Below are 25,377 nucleotides of genomic sequence, written 5' to 3' on the forward strand. Positions count from 1 at the left end.
TATTAACTTTATTTTGAATTCGAACATTTATGGTCATTGTTCAAATATTTGCTCTCATATTCATGTATTTTTAGCTAATATTTTTTTATTCTTTCATGCTAGTTGTACCTCTGAGATCAATTCTTTAAGCCAGAGGCATCTTCATAATGTTGCTCATGAGTACTACAGAAGCATCCAAGTATTTGTATGTCTTAACGTACAGCCAAATCGAATCATCCCATTCAAGCTATATTCAAGAATTCACATGCTGTTTTTTTTATACAAGTGTATGTCAAAGTTGCTCTGTAAGTGGCATTGTTGTGACACGCTGAGCATAAATGCTACTCTCAAAAAAGGTTAAAGAGCCTTACTGTTCCTGTTTTTTTTAAGAGATGCAAGTTCTTGTGTGAGCTTGCATTCCCAAGTGTCAGTATCTTACATCCCCATTTGAAAATCACTGATTAGAGTTAATGGATGGAGTTTTTTATATGTCTGTGAATTGAAACTTTCACTATAACTTTGTTAAGGCTCTTTAACCCCTTAAGGATCAGACACGAGATATCTCTCCCCAGTGCAAATGGAAGAAATGCATTCCAGCTCTCTCTGTTTTCTTTTTACATCTTTTCTCATCATCATGAAAATTTTATGTAGCCCTATGAAAGGAAGTTCCTATACTCCAGCTTAGCGATTTCTTCCCCACCACCACATACTTGTATATACCTTTCAACTATATGTGTTGGGTGGCCTGTGTAAATCCAGATGCAACCTTTACCTCATCAACCATTCCTCGTAACGATATAGTTTTAGTGTAAAGAATGCTCAAAAATGTGTTCAAGAATCACCACTCTGTACCAGTTTAAAAATATCATGTTCCTAAGTGCAATATTTGCTGAGACATTTGAATTCAAAAATCAAAGAAGAGTTGGGAAAGATCTGCGTAAAATAGACTGCTTCTTTCCCATATTTATGCTATTCATTCCCAACTTTTCTGCGATTTTTGAATTCAAATATCTCAATAAATAATGCGCTTAGAAATATAGTTTTTTGGCTTAGAAAAAAACAAGGCAACAACTTTCTTATTGGGCTTTTGAAGACAGGGTGAAAGAGAGAAAGAGACCTTTTTTTTAAAATTTATATATTTTTTATTTTCTAACATACTGTGTTTTCATTCTCAAAACTGACATAGGGTGATTACTGAACACATTTTCTCAGCATTTTTAAAATTAGAACCATATCGCTACACCAGTGGCTCTCAAACTTTTGTGACCCACAGCTCCCTTACCTATAGTCTTAGTTCATCAGCGGCTTTCCAGAAGATACGCGGCATCCTCAGAAGGGCCACTTAACTATTGCGGCATACACTTTGAGAACCACTGCTCTACGACGAACGGTTGATGAGATAAAGGCTGAATTAGGACTTACAGGCGCCCTGTATGTAAGAAAAATAACACAGTGAAGGATGTGGTTGATGATAGCGAAATCTAATGCATTCATCCTTTTCCCCCACCCTCTTCCATTTCACATGCAAACAAGGAAACCAGTTTTTGGTATTTATCACCAACACGTACAGATAGTCCAGATTTGTTGCCAAAAGCCTGTACTTTCACGTACAGGTTAGTAATCTTTGTTACTAATGGTGGACGAAAAAAAAACTAGGGCACAGTGCAGTGAGTTTAAATATACTTCACGAACAAAACAAATACGGCAGATAGGAGATTTAAAAAATCGTATTTATATAGTCGTTATTCATAATTTTTATAATTTATGGGCAAGGGTTACATATTTCACTAATCTTAAAAAAAGGAACGGATGTTTCAGTTTTAAAAAGTTCAGACGTTCAGTAATGTTCCGTTCAGCCAAGTTTTCCTAGGAGTGGGTTTTCTGCGTCTTGTGTGCATGTAACGGAAATCGCCCAGCACAACACGCTTCACGCCTGCTCGTTGCTTCGGGTGTGAGTGGCCGACTACTTCTGGAGTCAATATGCGTCGTACGCCGCGCGTTTCGCCGATCTTAATTTTAGTGTTTTCTTTTGACTTTTTTTTATTGTGCAAAATGGAAAAAGTACGTGGATATGCAGACGGTAGAACACACAGATGATGCGTCACGCTAGAGAAAACAAACGCGTGATAAAGTTACGCTTCTCCCGACGCAAAACGGTCCCATTCGGTTCACGGCGCAGAGAAACCTGCTTCTGGGAAAACCCGTGTGGGTCATATGGTCACATCGCACAAATTATTTGAATGGAGTTTGTTGACCATAGGGAAAGAAGCATCTTATGCCTTCATTATTCCCTGTTTTAGTTTTATTTGTGTTTTTTTTTTCTCTCCCTCCTCTCTCGGTCGTAGTGAGTTTATTGAGACGTTTTTTCGTGAGAGAAATGTGAGGTTATTTATTTCGATAATGTCCGTTGTTCGTTTTCGTAAGAGTTCAATACCGGGTTTGTCGCAGTGGTATGGAGAAATCAGTGAAGATATTTCCAAATCATCGGCTCGGAGATTCCCTCAAAAGGTTTGAGCAAAAAAAAAAAAACTTGTGTTTAAGGTTTGTTACTGTTTACCAATAGAGGCAATGATAATAACGTTGTCTTCCCGGGACCCCGCAGCTCACCATGGCCCCTTTGGGAAACGATTTAATATGAAATTTGTCAAATTTAAATCGCTTGATTTTTTAATCAGTCATTTGTTGCACATTTATTAATCTGTTCGTACCTTCACAGAAATGTAGGCCCTATGTTGAGCTGGAGGCAGGGCCCCCGTTCTTCAGAGGTTCCTGCCCCCGAGGCAAATACAAATTTTTGGCCCCCCCCACTCTGTCCTAAACGCTACAGCAGCTTGCTTTTTGTATAACTTAAAACCATGGTTGGGTTAAGTTGACCCTCATAAGAAATTCAAGCCCCTATTAAAAGACTGTTTTTTACTAATAAATGATGTTGAAATGGTAATATATGAGATTTAACCAGTTTCGTGGTTTTTTGCACGAGTACAAATTTGAAAAGAGTAAAAAAATGTGATGTGGCGCAACGCTTGTTAGAAATTAGTACATAACGTAGGTTACGTGTGAAACTATGTGTAAACCCGCAGTTTGTTCGTAAGTTCATAAAGCCTTGTTCACACCTGCAGTTCTGGGTAATCAAAAAAAAAACAAAACGTAAAATCAGTGGAATAGCTATAATATAATCCCTTTTGCGTGATCTGAATCATTTCTTAAACCTATGAAACCAACATCGCATAAAATTCTGATGAAATAGACGTTTCACCAGCCCTTTCCTTATGGAAGAGTTACATTTTTCGCTTTTTGTGTTAAAATATTACAATCAATTGGAATACTACTTCGTATCAGTCTTGTACCCACAAAAACAGTATTTTCTATATGAGAAACACATGGATCCCGTAGGCACTGCAGAGTTTTGACTGCCCTGGGTGTGCAGTTACAGCTACGGCTGAATGAATTTCAGATTCCTTTTTCTTGATATATCTCACCATAGATTTGTTGATTCTGTAATGGCGAACCACAGCAGGTATTGACTTACTTTCGCCAAGCGTAGTTAATGTATCCAATTTTTCTCGTGAAGTTTTCACTTTTATTTACCTTTTACGGGTGAACGAATTTCAGATTCCTTTTTTTTTTATATACCTCGCCGTCGATTTGTTGATTCTGTAATGGCGAACCACAACAGGTATTGACTTACTTTCGCCAAGCATAGTTAATGTATCCAATTTTTCTCGTGAAGTTTTCACTTTTATTTACCTTTTCAAAGCATTATCAATAGCAGTAGAAGAATGGGTCATCTTAAACAAGCACAACTCAAATTATGTAAACAAAACACGTGAATGACGATTGCTGAGTGTTGTCAAAAAAAAAAAAATCAATAAAGGAAAAAAAAACAGCAAATATGGAAACCATGAATACGGGGAGGGGGGAGGGCAACTGTATTCAAATTTTATGTGTGTGTGTGAGAGTTCGGTTTCAGAATCCTGCTCAAACTACATTTTTGTGAGGATGAAGCCAAGAAAAAAATTTTATATATAACCATTTTTTTTGTTTTTAAAAGTAGTTTGGTTTGAGTTTTATACAACATCTACCATGGTATAAAATTAAAATAAAGTTTCTAGCATTGAAATTAAATCAAATTTTTGAAGAAACACTCCTGAAAAACCATTTCTCTTCCCCATCGACCATTTATATATAATCCTGAGAACAAATTCCAAATGACATATTGGGTAAACAGTATGTATGATACAACATAGTGAACACGAAAAAATCTCTGAAAATGTGTGTTGTGTGTTCTGAGGGACTTGATAAATTCAAATGCCATGATAAAACTTATTACAATTACTTGCGAACTTCTGAAGGTGATGTCACCTTCAGACGATAACCAATAGCTAAAAATGAAATAGAAGCCCAGAAGCAGAAAGAATAACACTAGGTGGCAGGAGAAAAACGTCAATAGAAAAAAATGGCTCACCAAAGGAAATTGGCTAAAAAAGTGGCCAAAGAAGTAGGGGAAGATTATACTGTATACATTAGATTCCCATTTTAACGAATACAGTTGTAGCGAAAATCTCATTTTAACTAAAACACTTCTAATCCTCCCCAGATAAGTATACAGTGATACCTTGGTTTGTATCAATGATCCGTCTGAAAACAATCGATGAAATATGAATCAATGTTAATCCAATTAATTCATTCTAGACATTAAAATATAATACGAAAAACACATTTTATAGAAAATAAGTAGTGTTTAATACTAAGAACAATAAAAATTCAATATAAAATGGATATAAAAAAAAATGTAAAGAACAAATGAACATTTAACATGGCACATTTACATTTTGATACCTTTCTGAAGACATTTCTTTATGTATGGACGACAGCCAGGAGCGGAGAGAGACATGGATATTATTGTTTGGAAGGGGAATCATCCTCCGTAAGACATTAGGTATCAAGGCACTATCTAGGGGTCACTTCCCTTGTTCTTTTGGCACTAGGACCAGCTTTAGAGTGAGTGGATCCATTTTGCACAAGAAGGCTGTCCAAACTTTGAACTCCAAAGAGATCTGTTTCTGCCACCTCTAAGATTTGCCCAAAATTGGGCATGGCCTTCTTTGAAGGGCTGCTGGCTCTGAAAACTTTTTTTGGTCCCATGGAATTGTTTGGCTAGGCACACGGGGCGATGCTTTCACAATGAGAAACAGCGTCACATTGAGCAGGAGAACAAAAATTAGCAGTGAGGTCACGTGGACAAAGCAACGGATGAAAGCAGAGAAATTCACAGGTCGATGAAAACTGAAACCGACAATAACCGAAGGCATTACTGTACATAAAAACTATGTAAAAATCTGGAATTTATAACAAAATTTCGTTATAATGAAGTGATTTTGTCTGGTCTCTTGGGGTTTGTTGCAATGGGATTTTCAAGTGTAGCTGTTCCACAATGTATAAGATTTAACCAGTTTCACAATTTCTTTTTGTGTGAGTGCAAATTATAAAAAAGCGAAAAAGTGTGATGTGACTCAACACATATTAGAAATTTGTAGGCTAGATAACATGTTTCAAAGTGAGGTTACTCATGAACTATGAATGGACTCATAATAAGTTCTAAAGCTCATAAATCCGGCTCCACACCGGCAGTTCTGTGTGGTAGAAAACTGGTTTTTTAAGTAGAGCTGCGCGTACAGCAGGGTTATGGTGGACTGTGAACAGCTCAAAGTTTTGTATCTTCACTGGAGTCGGATTGTGATCCATTTGGAGTCTGTGCATCAAAGAAACTCATTCATACCCGCATCACTGTCTGGTGCAATGGTCATAATAGGAAACAATTGTTTAATATGTGTTTAAACCTGCGGTTCTCAACCTTTTTTGACTCGCGGAGCTCTTGTCAGTATATAATTTCTATGGCAGAGCCCCTATTTGACTCGAGGAGCCCTTTTTTGTACATAATTTTTATGGCACAACCTTGTAGGCCTCTCTTATTTAGTTATCTATCAAATTTACTGATTCATTTTATTTTCCTCGAGTTGCCGCAGACCCCCTGGGAGTTGTACACGGAGCACCAGTTGCGAACCGCTGGTCTAAACTAAAGGGGTAATAATAATTTTTTTATAACTTGTCAAGCTTGCATTTACTCGCAATGTGTGGAAAAATTATGAATATTTTAACTAGGTCGCTCTTAACTTATGGGTTTTTTTTTTTTTTTTTTGATAGATTTCAACATTTTTCCTGCTTTGTATTTATATTTGAAATTATTTTTTGATGAAAAAAAAAAGTTTAATCCCATTTTAAAAAAAAAACAAAAATGAATACCGTTATAGCAAAAATCGTGTTTCAATGACTACTTTTCCAATTTCCCTGATAAGTTTATCATAGGAATAATGCAAATCCTAGAATTCCTTTGTAATGAAACTTTGTTATAACAAAGTGATTTCACTGGTCTCTTGGAGTTTGTTGTAAAAATTGGACTGTACAACCAAGAGAAATCTATCGAGGTTTTTTTTTTAAATATCTAAAAATAAAGTTCTACAAAGTAACACCATAATTTGGAAAAAAATAATGTTTTTTATCCATTTTTCTGGCTGTTAGTACAGTAGTGTCTCGATAATCCGGCTGTGTGCTAACCTGACCCCTCCAGTAATCCTGCATTTTTTCTTCAAACCCATAGAAGAGGAAAACATGTCACTGAATGTTCTTTGCACAGAAGTTATATCATTTGATGCTCTATTTGGCAATGTTGCTCTCAAGCACAACGTGGCTTTCTTATATGAGTCATTCCGAAAAAAAAAAGTGTACATTCCACATTTTTTAAATGAAAAATTCAAAATTAAATTTCCAAAATAAAATTGATTTCAAATTATAGCCAATGACTTGAAGTTTAATATTTCATAAATATTTTCGACTTTTATTTTGTAATATTTTATATTTTGGGTTTTGTGACTGAAAATCATGGATTTTGTCTACTCTGTTACGAAAACAAATATCGCTCTAAAGCAAAATTATTTCTGCTGTTTTTGTATCGTAAAATAATGAAATCAGTTTATTTCTTACGCATATGCTAAAAAAGGGCAGTTTAAAATTTTTTGACTTTTTTGCTGTTGTTTTGATGGTTTTTCATGATTTTTTTCGAAATAGCACATGGGAAAATTTATTTTTTACATGTATTTAGTTACTTTAAATTACATTTTTTTATTTCTGACAGGCAATAGGTTGGTAATTTATAATTTAAAATCTTAGTTTGAGAGTTCTTAAATTTTTCTGCCTATGAACTGCAAAAATTCTTCCTATAACAGAGAGAATGGACACCATTGTAACAGAGTGGACAGAATTGTATAATTGAGAGAAAGATATCTCAAATATTCTAAACTAGCTATAATTCCCGGCGCTGCCTGGGTTTTCTTCAATGAGGCTTTTTGGATCACGTGATATCTCCCTCTTTCTTTGAGGGACATGCAAACCCTGTCTAAGTTAACCAATATGGCAACTTCATGAAATAAACAAATCTAGATTTAAAGAAACATAGAACGAATATTTTTTCCCTTTTTTTAAGGGGCGCTAGCTATTTCGATTCCCCCCCCCCCGAACTTCAAGTTATCTATTTCTGCCTGTTTCTGCTTCAAAAAATGCTTAATTAAAGCTGTGGAATTTTTTCGATGTAATTTTTACAGGCCCATAATTAATTTTAAAATATCTTAACCCATATGAATTTATGCAGTTGAATATCAAAAGACAATACAGAGACATTAATTTTCATGCTTGGGAAGATGTAAATAAGAAGTTGAAATCAATGTTATTGCCTGGATATCCAACTCTAAAGAAAAGATCCGGATAATTACTTCATATTTAATCTCCTGGGCTTTGTATGCCTAAGCGAACTCAATATATTTCAAAAATCAAGAATTCAATACAATTTTTAAAATTATTGATGTGGCGGAAACCACACTAAATTTCGGCATTTCTACAGTAAAATTGGCAATTTTAATACTGATTGCTATGGGGATCATCCTTTGCATTACCCTCAAAGTGATGCTGATCATGGCGTCTATTCAAAAAGCTCTCATTACTGAGAGGATTGAAAAAAGTGGCAAACCATTATAAAGGCACAAACTATTATACATACATTTGCAACATTAAAGAAGTGACAAACCATTGTAAAGGCATATACACGTCTGAAACGCATTGCTAGGAAACCACGGTAACCAAAGTAAACGTTCGGAAAGTGATTGTTGAGGCCCAAAAACCATTGTTACCTGACAGTTTTTTGCCCGTTTGGGGCATTTGCCCTGCTCTGACGAAATTTTAAAGTAGCCTATCGTTCATGTCGGGTCCCATTTGGTATATATGTAAAATTTGGCGACGATCGATCTAAAATTGTAGATTTGTATAGAGAACATACACACACACAGACAGACAGACAGAAAATCAATTTTATATATATGGATAGGCCATACAAATACACTTTTATTCTCTCAAAAATTGTATACAAAATGTGATAGGTGACTCAGAGACTCCTCTGTAACCTGTGAAAACTGTCCATCCCCATGAGCAAATTCTAAAAGCACCCCCCCTCCCATCCAGTGTAGTTTGAATTTTAATCTGGTAAAATTAATGAAATCTGGTCAAAGTGTGCAGCACTGAACTTGCCCAGCTGTGTGTTTTCTTTTATTTCAAGTTTTTTTGTTGAAATTTAATAGTAATTGGATGTTGGTACTGTATTACTTTACTTTTGTATTTAACTGAGAAAATAACATGATGGAGAATATGATGAGGGGTTTAAATTGAATAGATAACTTATTAAATTTAACTTAAAACTTCAAAACCGCTTTACTAATAAAACTTTTATTTTAAATCATAGTTTCCATTTTGTTGTATTGCTTTAGTTTTTGGAAAATATAACAGAGTGGAAAAATTATCCTAAATTATTTTTCCCATTATAAATTTGAATGATGGATGAAAAATTGTATTATATTTTGAAGCATATATCCATCAACTATCACTGGATGTTGATATAGATGAAAAAAATCTTAATTATTTATGATAATGGTGTAACAGAGCGGACATCCGACAGAAAAATTTATTACTGAAGATATAATGTGAATATCAAATCGTTTTTCTGAAGTCAAATAAAAAAAAAGTTAATCAAGCATTAAAAGTGAACTTTTCCATGAGCTCAAAAGTTTTATCAAATTTAATCTGGTATAAAAATATACTTCCCAAATGACCGTAACAGAGTGAACATTTTAAAACAGAAAATTTTCGGAAAATGAACAAAAAAATAGTTTTTTTATAAGAAAATTATTCTTTTTTCAGTTTTATTGCTAGTTTTGTTCATCTATGGCACACATATAAAACGTGATTCCAAGTTTTTTGGGAAAAACTCCAGATTTGCACCAAGTCTCTTTGTTTAACACTTTTTTTAAAGCTGGGACAGCCAGATTTTGACGTTTTGTAAAAAACAATTATTTTTTGTAAAAATTTAGATATCGTGTGTGTGTGTGTGCGCGCGCGCGCGTGTGTGAAACAAATTAAGGAATGTCATATGACAGATAATTGAATGAAGAACTAGAAAAAAAATTTAATTACTGCCAGAGTGCTCCGAAATTTTGTTTAAAAAATTAGAAATTCTTGGAGAAACTGTTTATAAACTTTTTTGAGAATGATCCACATTCTTCAAGTAAATGCATTTTATATTTCGATCTCGTTTTGGCATTGATGCTTTGAAGCAAGTCTTAAACATTCAATTTTTTACTTGTGAGCTGTGTTCATGAAGTTTCTACGAGTATGATAGGCCTATTTCCAGCAGAATGGCTCAAACGTACATGTCTCTTATTTCTTGACAAGCCAAGCAAGAACAGTTTTTTAATTCTTTCATTTTGTAGGGAAATGCCATGTGTGGAGAAGATGTATATTGCTGTTCATTCTTCAACAGTGATATAAGTGGAAGTTGGCAAACAATAAATGCCATTTTTATACTATTCAAATCTATGTAAATCATATAAAAACTGTGTATTCACTGAAGTGCAGCATCTTGTATTTTTTCAAATATTGACAATACATATTTTGTGCCATGCAATAAAATTTAGGGCATCTTATTTTCTTAATATAACCCCCACCCCACAAAAAACATTGCTCCTATGGATATTTCAATGCTTGCCGATTGAAGGGTTAACTGAACTTTTATTGTTGTTTCATTTTTTTCATGGCAAATCCAGAAAACATACATGAAATTTTTTTCATGAATTTTGTAATTGATATCTCCGAACTAAAGGATCAGAAAGAAAAAATAATGGGAAAAAATTAATTCAAATATTAATTTTGCTGGTAAGAGGTTAAAACATCAAAAAGCCGATAAAAATATTGAGTGACCTAAACGAAACTTTTTTCTCTCTAAAAAACAAAAAAACCCAGCAAATTTCTGAAACGGAAACTTTCTCCGCTGAAGCTGACTAACCACCACTTGCTAAGAAAAAAAAAATTCCAACTGTGTGAGAGAACCATTCTCCCTCTCCCAAGTAAGAAATAACCCAATGTTGAAAAACTGTCAACAAGCCTGCAGCGATGGGGGGCTTCAATGGTTTCTACTGGAAATCAGGGTTTACGTAAACCCATGTCTTTCGCAAAAGTGGGGGGGGGGGGAAGCTTTAGCAAAATGCTACAATGCTGATGTAATGATTGATGGTTGGATGTCTACTCGTTTCATACCTCCTGTATGCATTTTTGCAAAAGTGGCTACTACTACTTTCGCATTCTAAGATTTTTTTTTTCGCGTATTACAAAAAATGCAACCGTAGCTTAAACCCTGCTTGAAATAATTGTGGTTGTTAGATCTTTGACATGATAAAAGTGAACGCTGGATTCACAGGGCCGTCTTAAGATCATCATGGGCCCCCGGGCCAAATGATTTTTCTGAGGCCCTACCAGTCAAATTTTCAAAAATCTCAACCAGATCCCATTTTGTGAGGCCCTCGGGCCGTGCCCGGGTGGGCCCAGGCCTTAAGACGGCACTGCGGATTCATCGTGTACATTGTACAAAAAGTTTTCGATTTGAATGATAATTTTTCATAAGTGCTTTCACAAAAAATGACTTCTTAAGTGGAATGGGGTGATGCATTATCAGGAATTTACTAACATTACAGTAGAACCCCATAGAGGGTGATTTGCATATCCAAAAAGAGACCCGGGTGATGCACTGAGATTTGACTATTTGACCATTTTTTTTCTTTTGGTAATATCCCCCTCATGCCAGAAGCATGACGTGTAATTTTCTCCTTTTTTTATCAGCTGGTTGGATACTCTTTTGCCTGAAATGCAAATGTGTATCCCTATTGAAACACATGTTACAAAACATTTTAAGAAAATAACTTATAGGAATATAACTAATACCATAGAGTAACATGGGTAGAATAAACATTCAAATGTCATTTCCTGCGTTATGTTCTTCCCTCCAATGACATTTCCCATTCATGCTCCTAGCATGGGGGGAGGGACGATATATAAAATGTAAAAATTACTGAAATATATCTGCATATATATATACGCGTGTATAAGCCGACTCATATAAGCCAACCCCCTTACTTCAAGGACCACCAAAATCGCAATAAATTGAAAACCTGTGTATAAGCCGATCCTATAAAATCCATGAATTTTAGAGGAAAAAAAATCTTATATTTTCATGCAAAATGAATAGCTTGCGGAAATTTACAATAGAAAATGATTCAAACTTTTTAATTTGTGTCTTCTGAGTCTGCAAGCTCATGTAATCCATCAGATCATTATGAGGGTGCTCATCGGGGCTGTCACTTTCAAAGATGATATCATCTTCAGTTCCATCCATCGCATTGCTTATGCAACACTTTTTGAAGGATCGGATGATAATTTCGGCGGAAACAGAATTCCACGCCTCATGTACCCATTGGACACGGCCAATGTCAGGTTTCTTCAAGACACCATTTTTTTCTTTTTTTTTCTTTTATTTCTTTATCATCGGAACTCATCCATTTGATCCACAAATTCCTCAAATAGTCTTTGAGAGGCTTGTTGATGGTCACATCTAAAGGCTGTACAATCAACGTTAGCCCACCTAGTATCAAAGCCAATGATGTTTTCCATTTCTTAGCCTCTGCTTTGACATTATCAGTTCTGTGGGGTTAGAACATATCCCATACCAATAATGCCGGTTTCTCGAACACTGCTACAAAAATGACTACTGATTGCGGGGGTCGATATTTTCTCATCAAAAACTGACCCGAATATAAGCAGACCCCCGCTTGAGAAACAGATTTTTCCACAAAAAAACTCTGCTTATACATGAGTATATATGAATGATGAATACATATTTTTATTGATCAATCTTTCTTTTTTGTCCAGTGTATCCTCAATTTAAGTTTTTAATTCTAGCACAAGATGTGTTCAACATGCTGTGGATTTTATGGACCTTGTTTTGGGCAGCCATTATGTCATACCTGTCATGCATTTCTCTTTCCTGATGATGTAAATCTTCCTGATGGAACATATTACCTACAAGAGGTGAGTTTTGAACAAAACTAAACATACATTTTTGATATCATTTGACATAAAGTAGATTTTAGTTTGTTTTTTTTCAATGTTTTATTTGCACGTGTAGCAAGCATTTTCAAGAAAAACAGTCTCATGATGTTTGGGGAAAATGAAGCTTTTACTAACACATTCCTGTTTCCTTACTAGTTATGGCAAGATTTGTCAGTTCAGCATGGGTCAGACAGTGGAGTTGTTTGACTGGCTGATGTCATAATGGGTGGGCTCTTGGGAGGGGGGGGGGGGGGTTCTGTATCAGTAAAAATTTGGGTAAATTTTTTGGACTTTTCACAAAATTCTGGATCTGAAAAATGGACCTTTCACAAAATTTTGGATCTGAAAATCAGACTCTTCACAAAATAAAAATTAATGAAACCATAAATTTGGGATTTACTCTCTTTTGTGATAAATTAACTAGATTATTTTGCTTCCCACAAAATTACTTATTTTTCACAAATTGAATGACCCTTTTCACAAAACTAAGAAAAATTTAACAAAAGTGGTGCGAAAGAAACATTAAATTTTTTTTTTTTTTAAATCCATGTTGGCTTAGCAATCAAGTTAAATAATTGTTCTTTAAATGATGGCTGCAAAATCCTTGTTGCAGTAAACATAAAAATCTCAGAAAATATATATGTTCTTCACACACACCATGTAATGTCTGAAGGTAAATTTTAATTCAAATTTCAAATCTCATTTTAAGTTTAAATACTTCTTAATTTATGTTTGATAGAAAGAAAATTATATTGAAAACATTCATGTGTCTGTTTATTGAAACTTTGGCTATGTGTTTAGTAAGAAGTGCTAGGGCCAATTTGTTTTGTAAAACTTTTTTTCTATTTGTCATATCAGAAAACAGATTCTGAGGATTCTGGTAATGAGGAGCCTGTAGATTTTTATGAGACACTGAACAGAAGACCAGACAAACCTCCTGTTATTATGAAGCGTCCAAAGCTTGATAAACTTGGTGAATGTATCACAGCTTTGAGCTGCCCGAGAAAGAAAGAAGTCATGGAAGAAGGTCTTGTGGAGAATATGCCGACAGAAGGTATTATATTTCACCCAACTGAGATTAATTTAGTGTTCCTGAATACTGATGTGCAACTGAAGTTTGCAGCCTGTTTATATTTAATCTTGTGTTTTTTTCTCTTTTACCTCCGGTTTTTAGTGCTTGCAGCTATATTCTCGTACCTTGATGATTTGTCACTCTGGAACTGCTCCCAAGTGTGTCGCCAGTGGTCTTGTGTCATTAAGGCAGAGATTTCGCAAGAAAAATGGAGACAGTATACCAGAAAGCGATGGCCACTCTTCAAGCCATCTTTCATTGTTCCTTGTTGGCAGACCATGTACAGTAAATTGTAAGCTTATTTAGATGTTGTTTCACATTTTTGAAGAATTGGCCAAAAACATTTCATGCATTATTATGTGTATAATCACCAGGGTTTGACAAATCCCAGGTTGCCATAGCAACTAAAGATTGATAGTGGTGCCTAAAATTTTCTGTGTGATTACTAGCTCAGGCAAAAGAAATATGGTTGGCGACTAGATTTTTTCTCTCAGTTTGTCAAGTCCTGATAATAATATGGAAACGAATGGAAAAATATTTGTTTCTGTCTATTTTGAGTGTATTTATTATGAACGATATTTGAGCAATTTTGGAAAAATTTGTTTTAATTAGTGATATTTTGGTGATATATTTTTTAAAATTTAATATATTCATTTTTTTAGAATGTATATCTCAATGTTCAAGAGTAGTATTAAGTTTATTCCGTTAGTCATTTTAATTATTACAAGCAGCTATCTATTTTCAGTATTGTTATTAATTACATTATTAATATTTAATATATAAAGTTCAATCTTGATTCAACAATTAGGATGAGACTTTTATTTGCCAAATCAAGGAAAATAGTTGATTCGGGCTGAAGATGAACATAGGAACTTTAAAAGTCAAGGAGATTTGGCAAATTAGTTTCATTAAATCAGGGTTCAAAATTTTGCAGGGTAGACAACAGGGCAGGCTTTTTCTACTTGGGGAATAAGTTGAGAACTCGAAGACCATGGATTCGACTGAAAAATTTTAGACAGGAAGACATGACAATTGAAGAAAAATATTTCTTTTGATTAAAAATGTGATACCAAGGTGATCTTTGACCTTTAGTTATCATTAGAGCCAGCTGGAAGTTCGGGCAAAATGTCTTTTTTGCCTATTTTCAAACTTCTTAAAAATGCCTTTTTCAAATTTTTTTCTGCCTTAAGTGCCAACATTATTTTATGTTTATTCGTGAATTTTAGAGGCCAGTTTCTGTAGAACTCAGATATTTTTAATGTTAAAAACCTCAAAATAATTTTTCTTTGTAAAATCTCTAACCCTTGGTATTAATTTTTATCATCAAGCTCCCACCATCTTGGCCCCATTTAATACAAATAGGTGTAAGTGCCTGAGACGAAAATTTGTATTAGGCAAAGAAATGCCCAAGACTTTTCATCTCTTTCATACGTATCTTCCAGATGGCAATCAACATATCGTCAAATTCGCATCAAGATTGCAAGAGCTCTAAAGCAACACATGCATAAAAAAAAAACTGACAATAAATTAGAAGTTTGTTTCTCAGCATGCTTCATATTGCATGCCGTGCTTACAAATTGCACAGGATTGTCGATAAATATCTGACTGATGTCTGTCCTGTTGACTTCGTGGCTCCAACAATGGCCACGGTGAGAGGTGACAGTAATCTAAATTTTATTTTTTTACACCATAAATAAATGCACTGCAAACAACCTTGTCGTCATTTTAGACATGCAAATCATCTCCAGAATCAGATCTTTATTCAAATCAATGCAAACCGATCTATTTGAAAAAAATACCAATATTTGAAAATTTCGAGAAAAATGTATTGCTATTAAGTTTTTGTACAATTATTCTTTAATTTCTGCTAGCACTATTGAGCATGTCAGAAAATTACATACATTAAAAACTGTCTTTAACAGAACCTGTTTTTAATGGAAAAAAATTGTGGTCCCATGATTTCAATTCCAAAATACACAATAAAAAACCCGGATTAAAGGGAACTTGTCTAAAACGGAAATGCAAATTAACCCCTTTAACAGAAAGTTTCACTCAATTACCACTAGTTTTTTTGTGACTGATAGATCAGAAAATAACACAAAATGTTAGAGTTCTACTCAATTTTTTTATGCATTCTCTGCTTGTAAATGTTAGTTCTACATCATCCTTAGTTTAGCAAAAACCGTTTCTGTACTTGATGCTGTGGTTTTAATAAGCGTATGTAGTAATAAAGCAGTGGCTTTCTGAAATTGTAACAAAATTTTTCGGAAAAGTAGGCTTTTCTATGGGAAAAATCAGTGTAAGGGTTGAATTTCCAAACGATATGCAAGACCTACAAAATGGTATGCAAGCTGTGTACATTCCATGATTGCAGGACCGGAATTAATCAGAGGCAAAGGGGACAACTACCCTGGTGGAAAAATTTAGGGGGTGGGAACAAAAACACTGTTATGAAGTCATTGAATTTTACAGTGGTAGGGGCGGCAAAATTATGTTGCTTTTTCCCTCACAAAATTCTCAGTTATGGCTCTGATGCTGAGGATTACATAAACATAGACGATGATGTACAAAACTTAATCTGACACAACAGATACTGACACCCTAATTGAAAACTTTTGCCAAAGTTGAAAAGAACATAAATGTCTTTATTTTAGAAGAAAAACAATGTAGGTTGAAATTTTATACAGATGCTGTCGACACCTAAATACAGTATTTAGTAATTATAGACTAATCATTTATTTTATCTATTTTAAAGTATTTACTTTATCTCCAATTAATTTATTTTTATTTAATTTTAATCACAAACGAGATGATTACATAATTTTACACATTGTGTGAATTCAACCTTTATCAAGCAGAAACCTGTGTTCAGTGGGAAAAAATTTGGTCACTTTCGATTCCGTTGAAGACAGGTTTTACTGTATCAAGAATTTGATTGGATCAAGCTCTGACCTAACCGTGTAGGAACACACTTTTTTTGGCATAACAATATCAACTTAGCTAACAATGCAGTTATTATAATTTATTATTGAAACAGTAGATTCAGTGAGTTCAGCCAATTTGTTAGCCAGCCAGTTTTCTGACCTTTAGCACCGTAAAGCTTTCAGTTACTTTTCTGTGTAATTATAAATGCCTTTTTTAGTGCCTATCTTAAGCATTTTTAGTGGTTTTTGTGTTTGGTCACTTTCACTGCCTAAACTTCTGGGCACTGGTTATCACATCAAATCATCAGAAGATACTATTTTCAGCACAGCTCCATTCAAGTAGAAGTAAAAAAATTCAAGAATCTAAATAGCCTTTTTTAAGATGAGGTCCTTATTTTTATTGCATTGCAGTTAGCTCATTTTAAAATTTTTATATTTTTTTAATGAAATTTTACACTTCATTATCCTTACGCAGAGCTCAGAGTGCATCTTGTATGTTGTGCTTACACCAGACTACAGAGCAAGTGATAAAAGTGAGTGGTGTTTTTTATTTCTTTTCAAGATTATCTAAAAATTCTGTAATATGTGGTGTAAAAAAAATTATAAAGTCATTTTTTTAATGAAGTGCTTCCATAGTGTTTACGTCCGGATGTGTATCATTTTGTAGGAGCTTCAGTAACATTTTGATGTAATATATAATCAGCAATTATATTGTGTATTGAATCAATCATAAATTAATTTTCTAGTTTATACCATCATCGGTAGACACGCAGTGGAGGTCTGTGCGATTAAAAAATGAACTGAAGTCTCTCCACTCTGATCCACCTGAAGGCATCGAGGTAGTTCCATTGGACAGTCTCTGCTGTCACTGGCAGGCATCGATCACTGGACCAGCAGACAGCCCTTATGAAGGAGGAAATTTTTTTCTCCATGTGCAGATTCCTCACAAGTGATTATGATATGATGATATAAATGCCTCGTAAAAAATATAGACATTTTAATAACAATAATTATACCATGTTATTTTTAAACAACCAAAGTTATTTAAAATTTGTAATACTCTGGCATCTGCAAGACCAAAAAAAAAAAAAAAAATTTGGACATGGATCTTAAATGTTGAAATGTAACTGACATAACTATTTATCCACTTTTAAATGGTAAAATATCACAATTTAACTGGAATTACACACAGCATGTTGTAAAAATATACTGACTCTTAGGAGCGCAACAAAGAACAAATAAGATCTTGGTATAACATCATACTTTTAATGTCTGCCTATAAAGTCAGTTTTTAGAAGTCCTTGACAGCATAATTAGCAAATTGGGCTTGCCTGTACATATTGAGTCATTTTTATTTGGTACTCCAGGGATGTCATTATACAGAGGTCTGACTGTAATTTTCAAGCTCTTATAGGCTAATATTATGCTAAGCTACTTTATATAAGGTTCTAAATATTCATAACTTTGAGCGTCTAATTTTGGTCTGCTTATATTTCACACTAATTTTCAATTAAAACTTGTTTCAGTTCAATTATTCATTGTTTTGATAACTTTATGAACTACAAGCTTTTTTTGCATTAATAAATATTGGTCACTACCATGAACTCAAACACACACCTGTGTTTTTAAACTCAACAAATTTTAATTCTGTGAGAAGGGTGATTCAATAATGCGTGACTGAAAAATGCTGGGGGATTACATAAGACAACCTCCCACTGGAGGGTTGTTACATACACTCTCACATTTCTCCCCTGAGAGAGGGAGAGAGACATAATAATAAATACACAAGAAAAGAAAAGCGAAAGTTGACATCAACTCCATCTTGTGTTGGGAGCAAAAGATAAAAAGTTAGGCATTTCCAAATATGACTGAAAGCATTGATAGGGACTGTTATTTCATTTTCATTTTTGAACAATTCCTCAATAATATGGATAAATAATTGAACAAAAAGAGTAGCAAAGTCTCTTGAAAGCATCCGGTAGTCAATTTTACAGTGAATCATTTCAGATAATTTTCTCATCATTTTTTTATATTTTAACTGATCATGTCATATTTTACTGTAACCATTTTATTTATGAATGATTGAAACTGCTTACAGTTACCCAATGAAGCCTCCAGTAGTGAGATTTATCACAAAGATATTTCATCCCAATGTGAGTCGTCATGGAAACATTGGCATCGATTCAATTCATGACAATTGGAGTCTTGCTTTAACAATATCCAAGGTAAATTCATCATTATTATTTATGGAACAAAATGTTTTCTTAATTTTCTATATAAAATACAAATGTCTGAGTATTCCCGGAACTGTGATATGAATGTTCATTTTTTTTCTCCTCTAAGTTGAAAGAATTCTTCGACTTATGGATTTTCTTTTTTTTCTTCTCTATTTGAATTCTGTTATAATTTTCCATGAAAATATAATTTAAGAGTTCGCTGCAAAAAAAAGACTGATTTTTTTCCCCTTTATTTTTGTTGATTTTCACATGATTTCACTCCATTAGCATGCACAAATATTCCCTCTAAGCTACATAGCAAATTTCTTAATTTTGGAGCTAGCTTCTCTTTCCTCGAAGATTTATTTTAAATCCAGGTTCTAAAGCACAAGGGCATAAAACACATACTTAACATTACACTGATACTTCTCAGATAAAAACTGTCAATACTGTTCCAGTGTTGCATTTTTAATCCTGGAAATACAAAGTTGAAAATATTTTCAGACAAAATTACTTTTCATATGCCATCTAGTTTGAATCGGTTACATTGCTTTCTGTCTTTCATGAAACCAAATTTCATTCTGCGTTATGTATTTTACTTAATTCTCCTGGACTCAAAATTTTTTTTTATAGATTTCGAATTTTGATCATGATTGGAAAAATCCCCACTTTATTGGGGAATCATTCTCAAAGAATTTACCCGGAATGCCTTTGTTATTTTCCCTGAAATGACGTCACATACGTAAAGTGAATTGTCATCATTGCACCACATCATAAAGAAATGTTTAATTTTCTCAAGGAAAAGATAAAATTTGCCAAACATCAGTTCAGCTTTTCCAGTCTAATCGCCAGATGACCATTCTCGTGTAGTGTGTATGTCTGTCTTTTTTTTTAGTTTGATGGGTTTTTTGTTGGGGTGATTTTGATTAAGCATATAGCAATGACAGGTAATGTAACCAAATTATTTTACTTACTGTTTGGCTATAATTGGCGACTTTGTGCTAATTGACGATGTGGCTAGCATAATGTCATATTTTCCCAAAGGAGAAAATCTCCATGATCTTACTTTCATTAATGAAAAATCTTTACTTCAGTTTAGAAAACAATCTTTACTTCAGTTTAGAAAACAATCTTTACTTCAGTTTAGAAAACAATCTTTACTTCAGTTTAGAAAACAATCTTTACTTCAGTTTAGAAAACAATCTTTACTTCAGTTTAGAAAACAATCTTTACTTCAGTTTAGAAAACAATCTTTACTTCAGTTTAGAAAACAATCTTTACTTCAGTTTAGAAAACAATCTTTACTTCAGTTTAGAAAACAATCTTTACTTCAGTTTAGAAAACAATCTTTTTCATATTTGTCTGTGTATGGATTTCGTATGGAATTTAGCCTTGATCTCTAGACCAGTGTTTCCCAAAGTGGGCAATATCGTCCCCTCCCCTTGGTGGGCAATGGAACGGTCCAGAGGGGGATGATAGAAACTATGAGTGTAACATAGGATCCTATCAGATCGCTTGAGTCGGGGGTGATGAGAGAGAAAAAAATCTCTGAAGAAGAGGGGGATGGAACAAAAAGTTTTAAGAACTATGATGTAGACTAGTTTCTCAACCGATGGGCCCTGACATCAGTCACTGCCTGACCAGGCAGTGAATGGTTAACATCCTGAGCAAGAAATTGTTGGAAAGGCAGTTGAAAGCAATGTCTCAGTAGTCTTCACCATCAATCCCATCTCCCAACTATTCTCATTCACACTCTGATGTTTGCACCCTTTTCTCATTCTTTATTTTTTGGAACACATATGGCATCTATATCTCTCTTTAAAAATGCAGTAAGTATGCTGGCACTGGCTTTTTATTTTTTTTCAGATAAGAGTATTTTGATAATCCGAAATGGACTCAGTCCCATCCACCTTGGATTAACGAGGCTCTACTGTTTTTTCTGTTTATTTTTAAACTGTTGTAATGCCTAAAACTAGTTTTTATGGACAGATGAGAATGAATAATTTACTAATAAATGTTTAAAACCTCTAGAACTAATTTTGAAGTCTGTTAAAATTCCATTTAGCTAGGTGAAATTTTTTTTTCTGTCTGGCGCCTCTTATGAGCAACGCCAGAACTGAGTAGGATGTGACAGGATGTATAACTCAAATCATCCAAATATGGAGTTACCTCCTTTTGACAACAAACCCTTTAATTATTATCAATGATCTAGTTTCCCAAGCTGTGTTGCATTTTGACAAATGTCTTGTAAAGCCCAAGTAATTACGCATGGAAAGGAAGTGATTGGGTTTACTATATATTATATTTTTTTTAACATAATTTATTACATTTTTTTATATATTTATTACAGATTCTTATCAGCATTCAATCGCTTTTGACTGATCCATATTGCCATGTCTGCATGGAACCAGAGGTGGGTCTCCTCTACCAAGAGAACCGCCCTCTTTTCGATGCCACTGCACGTTTGTGGACACTCCGTTATGCTATGTTCCACCGAAAACAACCAGCTGTTGATCGGCAGACTCTTAAACAAAGTGCTGAAAACAGATGAATATTTTTGCCCTTTTTTCCTTTTCAACTTGTAAACCTGAAAAGTGACGCAGCATGCAAGTTCAAAGGGGGGGATCTTACTTTGCAAGTACTGTTTGGTTACGACGGCAAAGTAATGCTTACTACTTTTCAAAGCTTGCTGTAAAAAGTGTAAAAAAAGAGGAAACGTGCTCTGCATTATAAACTTTGTTTTTAATGTCTATGATGGAAAATGCTTACGAGACCAAGAAAAATTCTTGGTCCTAATACTTAAAGGGGGGAAATGGTGTAACTATAATATGGTGGTGAATTTCACACTTTATTTTTTGTTTATTTTTGAGCCTCAATCTTGTAAATTATATATATGCATTATCTATATAAATGTGTATATGAACGTATACATATGCAGAATATCTGTTATGGTTTTTTTGTCATTTTGAATGATGGATTTATCGGAGCTTCTGAATTTTGTATGAAAATCATCAAATAAGGTTTTTAGTATCGGTTTGACATTCTTCTAACACCAGTGGTTGGCGCTGGTGTTAAAGGAATAAAACTGACTAAAATTAATAGAACTGTTATTGCTGACTAATGAATCATTTGAAAAAACTGTTATTTTGGGATCAGCTTGGCATTAGTGGGATTGACTTGATGGAGTTAGTCATTTTTCAATATAAGTACAAACTTGATAATTCGAGTCTCAAAACTTCAAAGTTCCAGATAATCAGAGGGGCTAAAATTCTTCATAGTTCCTTCTCAAAATCTTTTTTTTTCACCAAGAAGGAGTTTGTTTTATTTTAATTGCTCTCATTTTAATGAGAGCAATCTCAATTTTAGGGAGTCTTGATCCCCACCCTGTGGTTCTCGATGGACCCCCAGGCCACAATTTTTTTTGATAATTTTTTAATAAATTTACACTGTGGAAAGAATAACATTCATATCCCTTTTCCAGGACTGAAGTCCCTGCCAACCTTCCTTAAAAAGAGGACATTAGTCTTGGCAGTTGTGATGTAGTTGAATTAAAGGCAAAACAGATGAGATTAAGCAACTCCCCTCACACTTATGTTGTTTTCTATTACTCTTTAGATAATCCGAATCTGTCTTGATCAAGTTCATCTTGGATTATTGAGACTACGGTAATAGATTTGATTGTGTTCCATCTAATATCTCTTGTTGATGCTAACTGCTGCTGGTGGGAAAACTTCTATTTTTGAACTCAAACAACAAACCCTTAGCCCAGGGAACTCTATTACTGTGAGCGATGGCAACCCAATAAACAGATATAGAAAATCAAGCTGAAGTAATTTGAAGGCAATAAAGCTAGATATTTTTACCCTGTGTAATCAGGATAATCTTTTGGTATCTTTTTCTAAAAATTATTGTAAATACATTAACCAAGTTATATTTTTTTTTATCATTTAAAGACAAGCTAATAATTTTTTTACCCCTTTAAATAAAGGTGGAAAAAGTAATGCTAAGTCACCTTGTGATGGGGAGGAGGGTTCAGCGTGTTTGCTTCAAGAAGCAAAAGTTGTTATTGTTGGTATAGTGTGGGGAATGTAATATAGTTGGTTAACATGATTTTCTCAGTAAACATTTTCCATCACGTTATACCTATAATTTTTATTCACGTTTTTCTTTTTTGTTGTTGATAATGTAGACACGATATAATTTTTGCAAAATATATATTGGCCTAATGCAATTGTATGTTTTGTTTTTGGTTTTTTCTTTCTTTCATGTAAAATATGTTAGATTCATAACTGATTTTGTGGTGTAAAATAACAAACAACCGAAAATTCTGTTATTGTCTTTACTTTTTGGATGAGATGGATGTTTGATTGAATCGTAATGTGATGTTATTTTGAAAAATATTGCTATCTATCCCGTGTAGGATGTATCATGAAATTTCTGTATTGTTTTTGACCCAGTTTCAATGCTACAGTCTTGAAATACTGGTTTGCGCAGGTAGGGGGGGGGGGATCATTTTGTGAAATTCTGTTTTTTTCTTATTAACATGCTAGAATGAAACAAAGTGTTTTCTAGATTTCGATTTTTTATTGCATGCGGGCCAAATGGTGCCATCGGTCAAGCCATCTAATTTAACCTGCAATTAGAAACTAAATATGATTAGTTGCAGTGGAACCTCCTGTATCTAGGCTGGAAGTGATCTCAACAATAGGATAAGCCTGGTGGAGTTCTGATGTTCGTATATCTGGAACAACCAAAATTTTCTGCATTCATGTACATTTTCAAAGATACACAAAAAATGTGGAGAGTTTGCTTAGGTCAAGGACTTAAGAAGCAAATGATCTTTAAAATTTGACAACATTTCTATAATGTTTAGCCCTTCATTGGTCTCAAAGCCCCTTATTTTAGCTATTTTACCAAGACTTTCTTAACACCACAATGAGCTGCAAAATCTAAAGTCTAGCTAGTTCGAGAAATGGCCGGTCACCATGTGTATTGTCAAAATCAGAAATATAAGAGAAAGTAGACTACAATTTGGGCTTTGGCTGGCCAATTAGCAAACTGATCAGACTTCAGACATTGGCCATGACGTATACACACAGTGATAGTTAGATCAAAAAATGAGGTCACATACATATTTATTTTATTGCAAAGATAGTGATTAATGTAATTTTTAAGGGGCTATTACTACTTTACAGCACACCAACTCCAGTCATATATCACCATATGGAATTTCCAACCAGTGGAGTTGGTTGGGGAATGAAGGCACCATCTATCGGTGGTTGCCCTAAGCTCAGTAGGTAAAGAACTTGTTTCTGATGTTCTTCCCTGGATTCAAACTCTTACGCATGGACCTTGACGGCAGGGCCATAACAAGGCAGGTGCACCCGCACAGGGCCCACTTGGAAGGGAGGCCTAAATGGGTCTAAATTCAAATTCTTGCACAGGAATGGCTAGCTATGGCCCTGCTTGATGGTAACCTTCATGGTGGAAGACTGAGCATCTTACCACTAAACTGCTAGGGCGCCATTTTTAAAGGACTATTAGAGTATACCACATAAAATGAGTGAATGAAAAATTTTCAGCTCATTAAGCTTTATCACAATATCTTAAATAAACGACTGACCATCCTGAACTTTCGATTTTACAAGATCCTATTTCACAAAATCTTATCAGTTGTATCCCACAAAAAATTTCAATTCTGATGTATTGTTATACGTGAATAATTAATTAAAGCATTATAATATTGAAAATGTGAAATTTAATGTGGGGGATAAATATAATTGATTTTCATGTAAGATGTATAAAATTTTGTATCATAATAAATGAATGTATAAGACTAAATAAAATAATTTGTGCTTCACGACTTTCTTTTTCCGTGTGCCTTTTTTTAGTTTTTCTACTAGAGCTATAGATAAATCTTAAAATCGAAGTTCCACAGCTTTTTTTAACTAGTAGTGGGTGTTGAATTTACACGAGTAGTAAACCCTTTAAAAATTTGGGACCATCTTTCATTATGATTATTTAAATAAGTATATACTATTTTTTTTGTGAAGGAAACTAAATTTAAAAGAACGTAATAAATTGTCTTTTAGAATTAAATTCAGTTAATTTTTCAAAAGGGAACATTTACACAATTGCTAAGTTTACAGTAGAATTGAAAAACTTTTTTTCTCTGGAATGGGCTGCTTTGAAAAACTTGAAAATGGCCCAACAGGTAGCATACGGGAGTGTGTGGTAGAAGAATATTTAAATATATATATATGAACACTTTTTTTCTCTCCTGATCAACATTTAATGGAGTTATCTACATTTAAATTTTGGAAATGTTCCTTTTTTAAAGAAAATTAATTGAGATGTTACCTTTTGATTGGAAAATTGGAGCTGGTCAGAAAAACTGGACATTTCTACGCCACTTGTTGATTCCAGAAGGTTTCACCCAGTCAAGGAAGGTACCCTTACTACTCTCTCGTATAAGTAACATAAACACAATTATTCTACAATGGAACTTCCCGTTAGCAGACCTCCACTAATGGACACTTTTTAAATTACATTGATGGCACTCATATTTTACTATCCATTAATAGACACTCCTCATTTGCAGACAAAATTTTTAGTCCCAATGTGTGTTTGCTATCGAGAGGTTCTACTG

The 25,377-nt window shown here is 34.1% G+C and overlaps 1 protein-coding gene across 1 annotated transcript; it reads left to right on the forward strand.

The window, feature by feature from the left end:
- Window positions 1–2,205: 2,205 nt before the first annotated feature.
- On the forward strand, window positions 2,206–24,590 carry LOC149074888 (uncharacterized). Its single transcript, XM_089245829.1, has 8 exons — window positions 2,206–2,487; window positions 12,367–12,495; window positions 13,375–13,570; window positions 13,691–13,880; window positions 16,988–17,045; window positions 17,259–17,461; window positions 18,611–18,737; window positions 21,079–24,590. Exons 1-8 carry the CDS (start codon window positions 2,380–2,382, stop codon window positions 21,277–21,279), a joined length of 1,212 nt encoding a protein of 403 aa, XP_089101955.1. The 5' UTR covers window positions 2,206–2,379; the 3' UTR covers window positions 21,280–24,590.
- The last annotated feature ends 787 nt before the right edge of the window (window positions 24,591–25,377 follow it).

This window comes from Pholcus phalangioides, unplaced genomic scaffold, assembly GCF_987345545.1.
Source record: "Pholcus phalangioides strain wild (caught in Gottingen) unplaced genomic scaffold, Ppha-v1.0 ptg000016l_1, whole genome shotgun sequence".
Classification (NCBI taxonomy): domain Eukaryota; kingdom Metazoa; phylum Arthropoda; class Arachnida; order Araneae; family Pholcidae; genus Pholcus; species Pholcus phalangioides.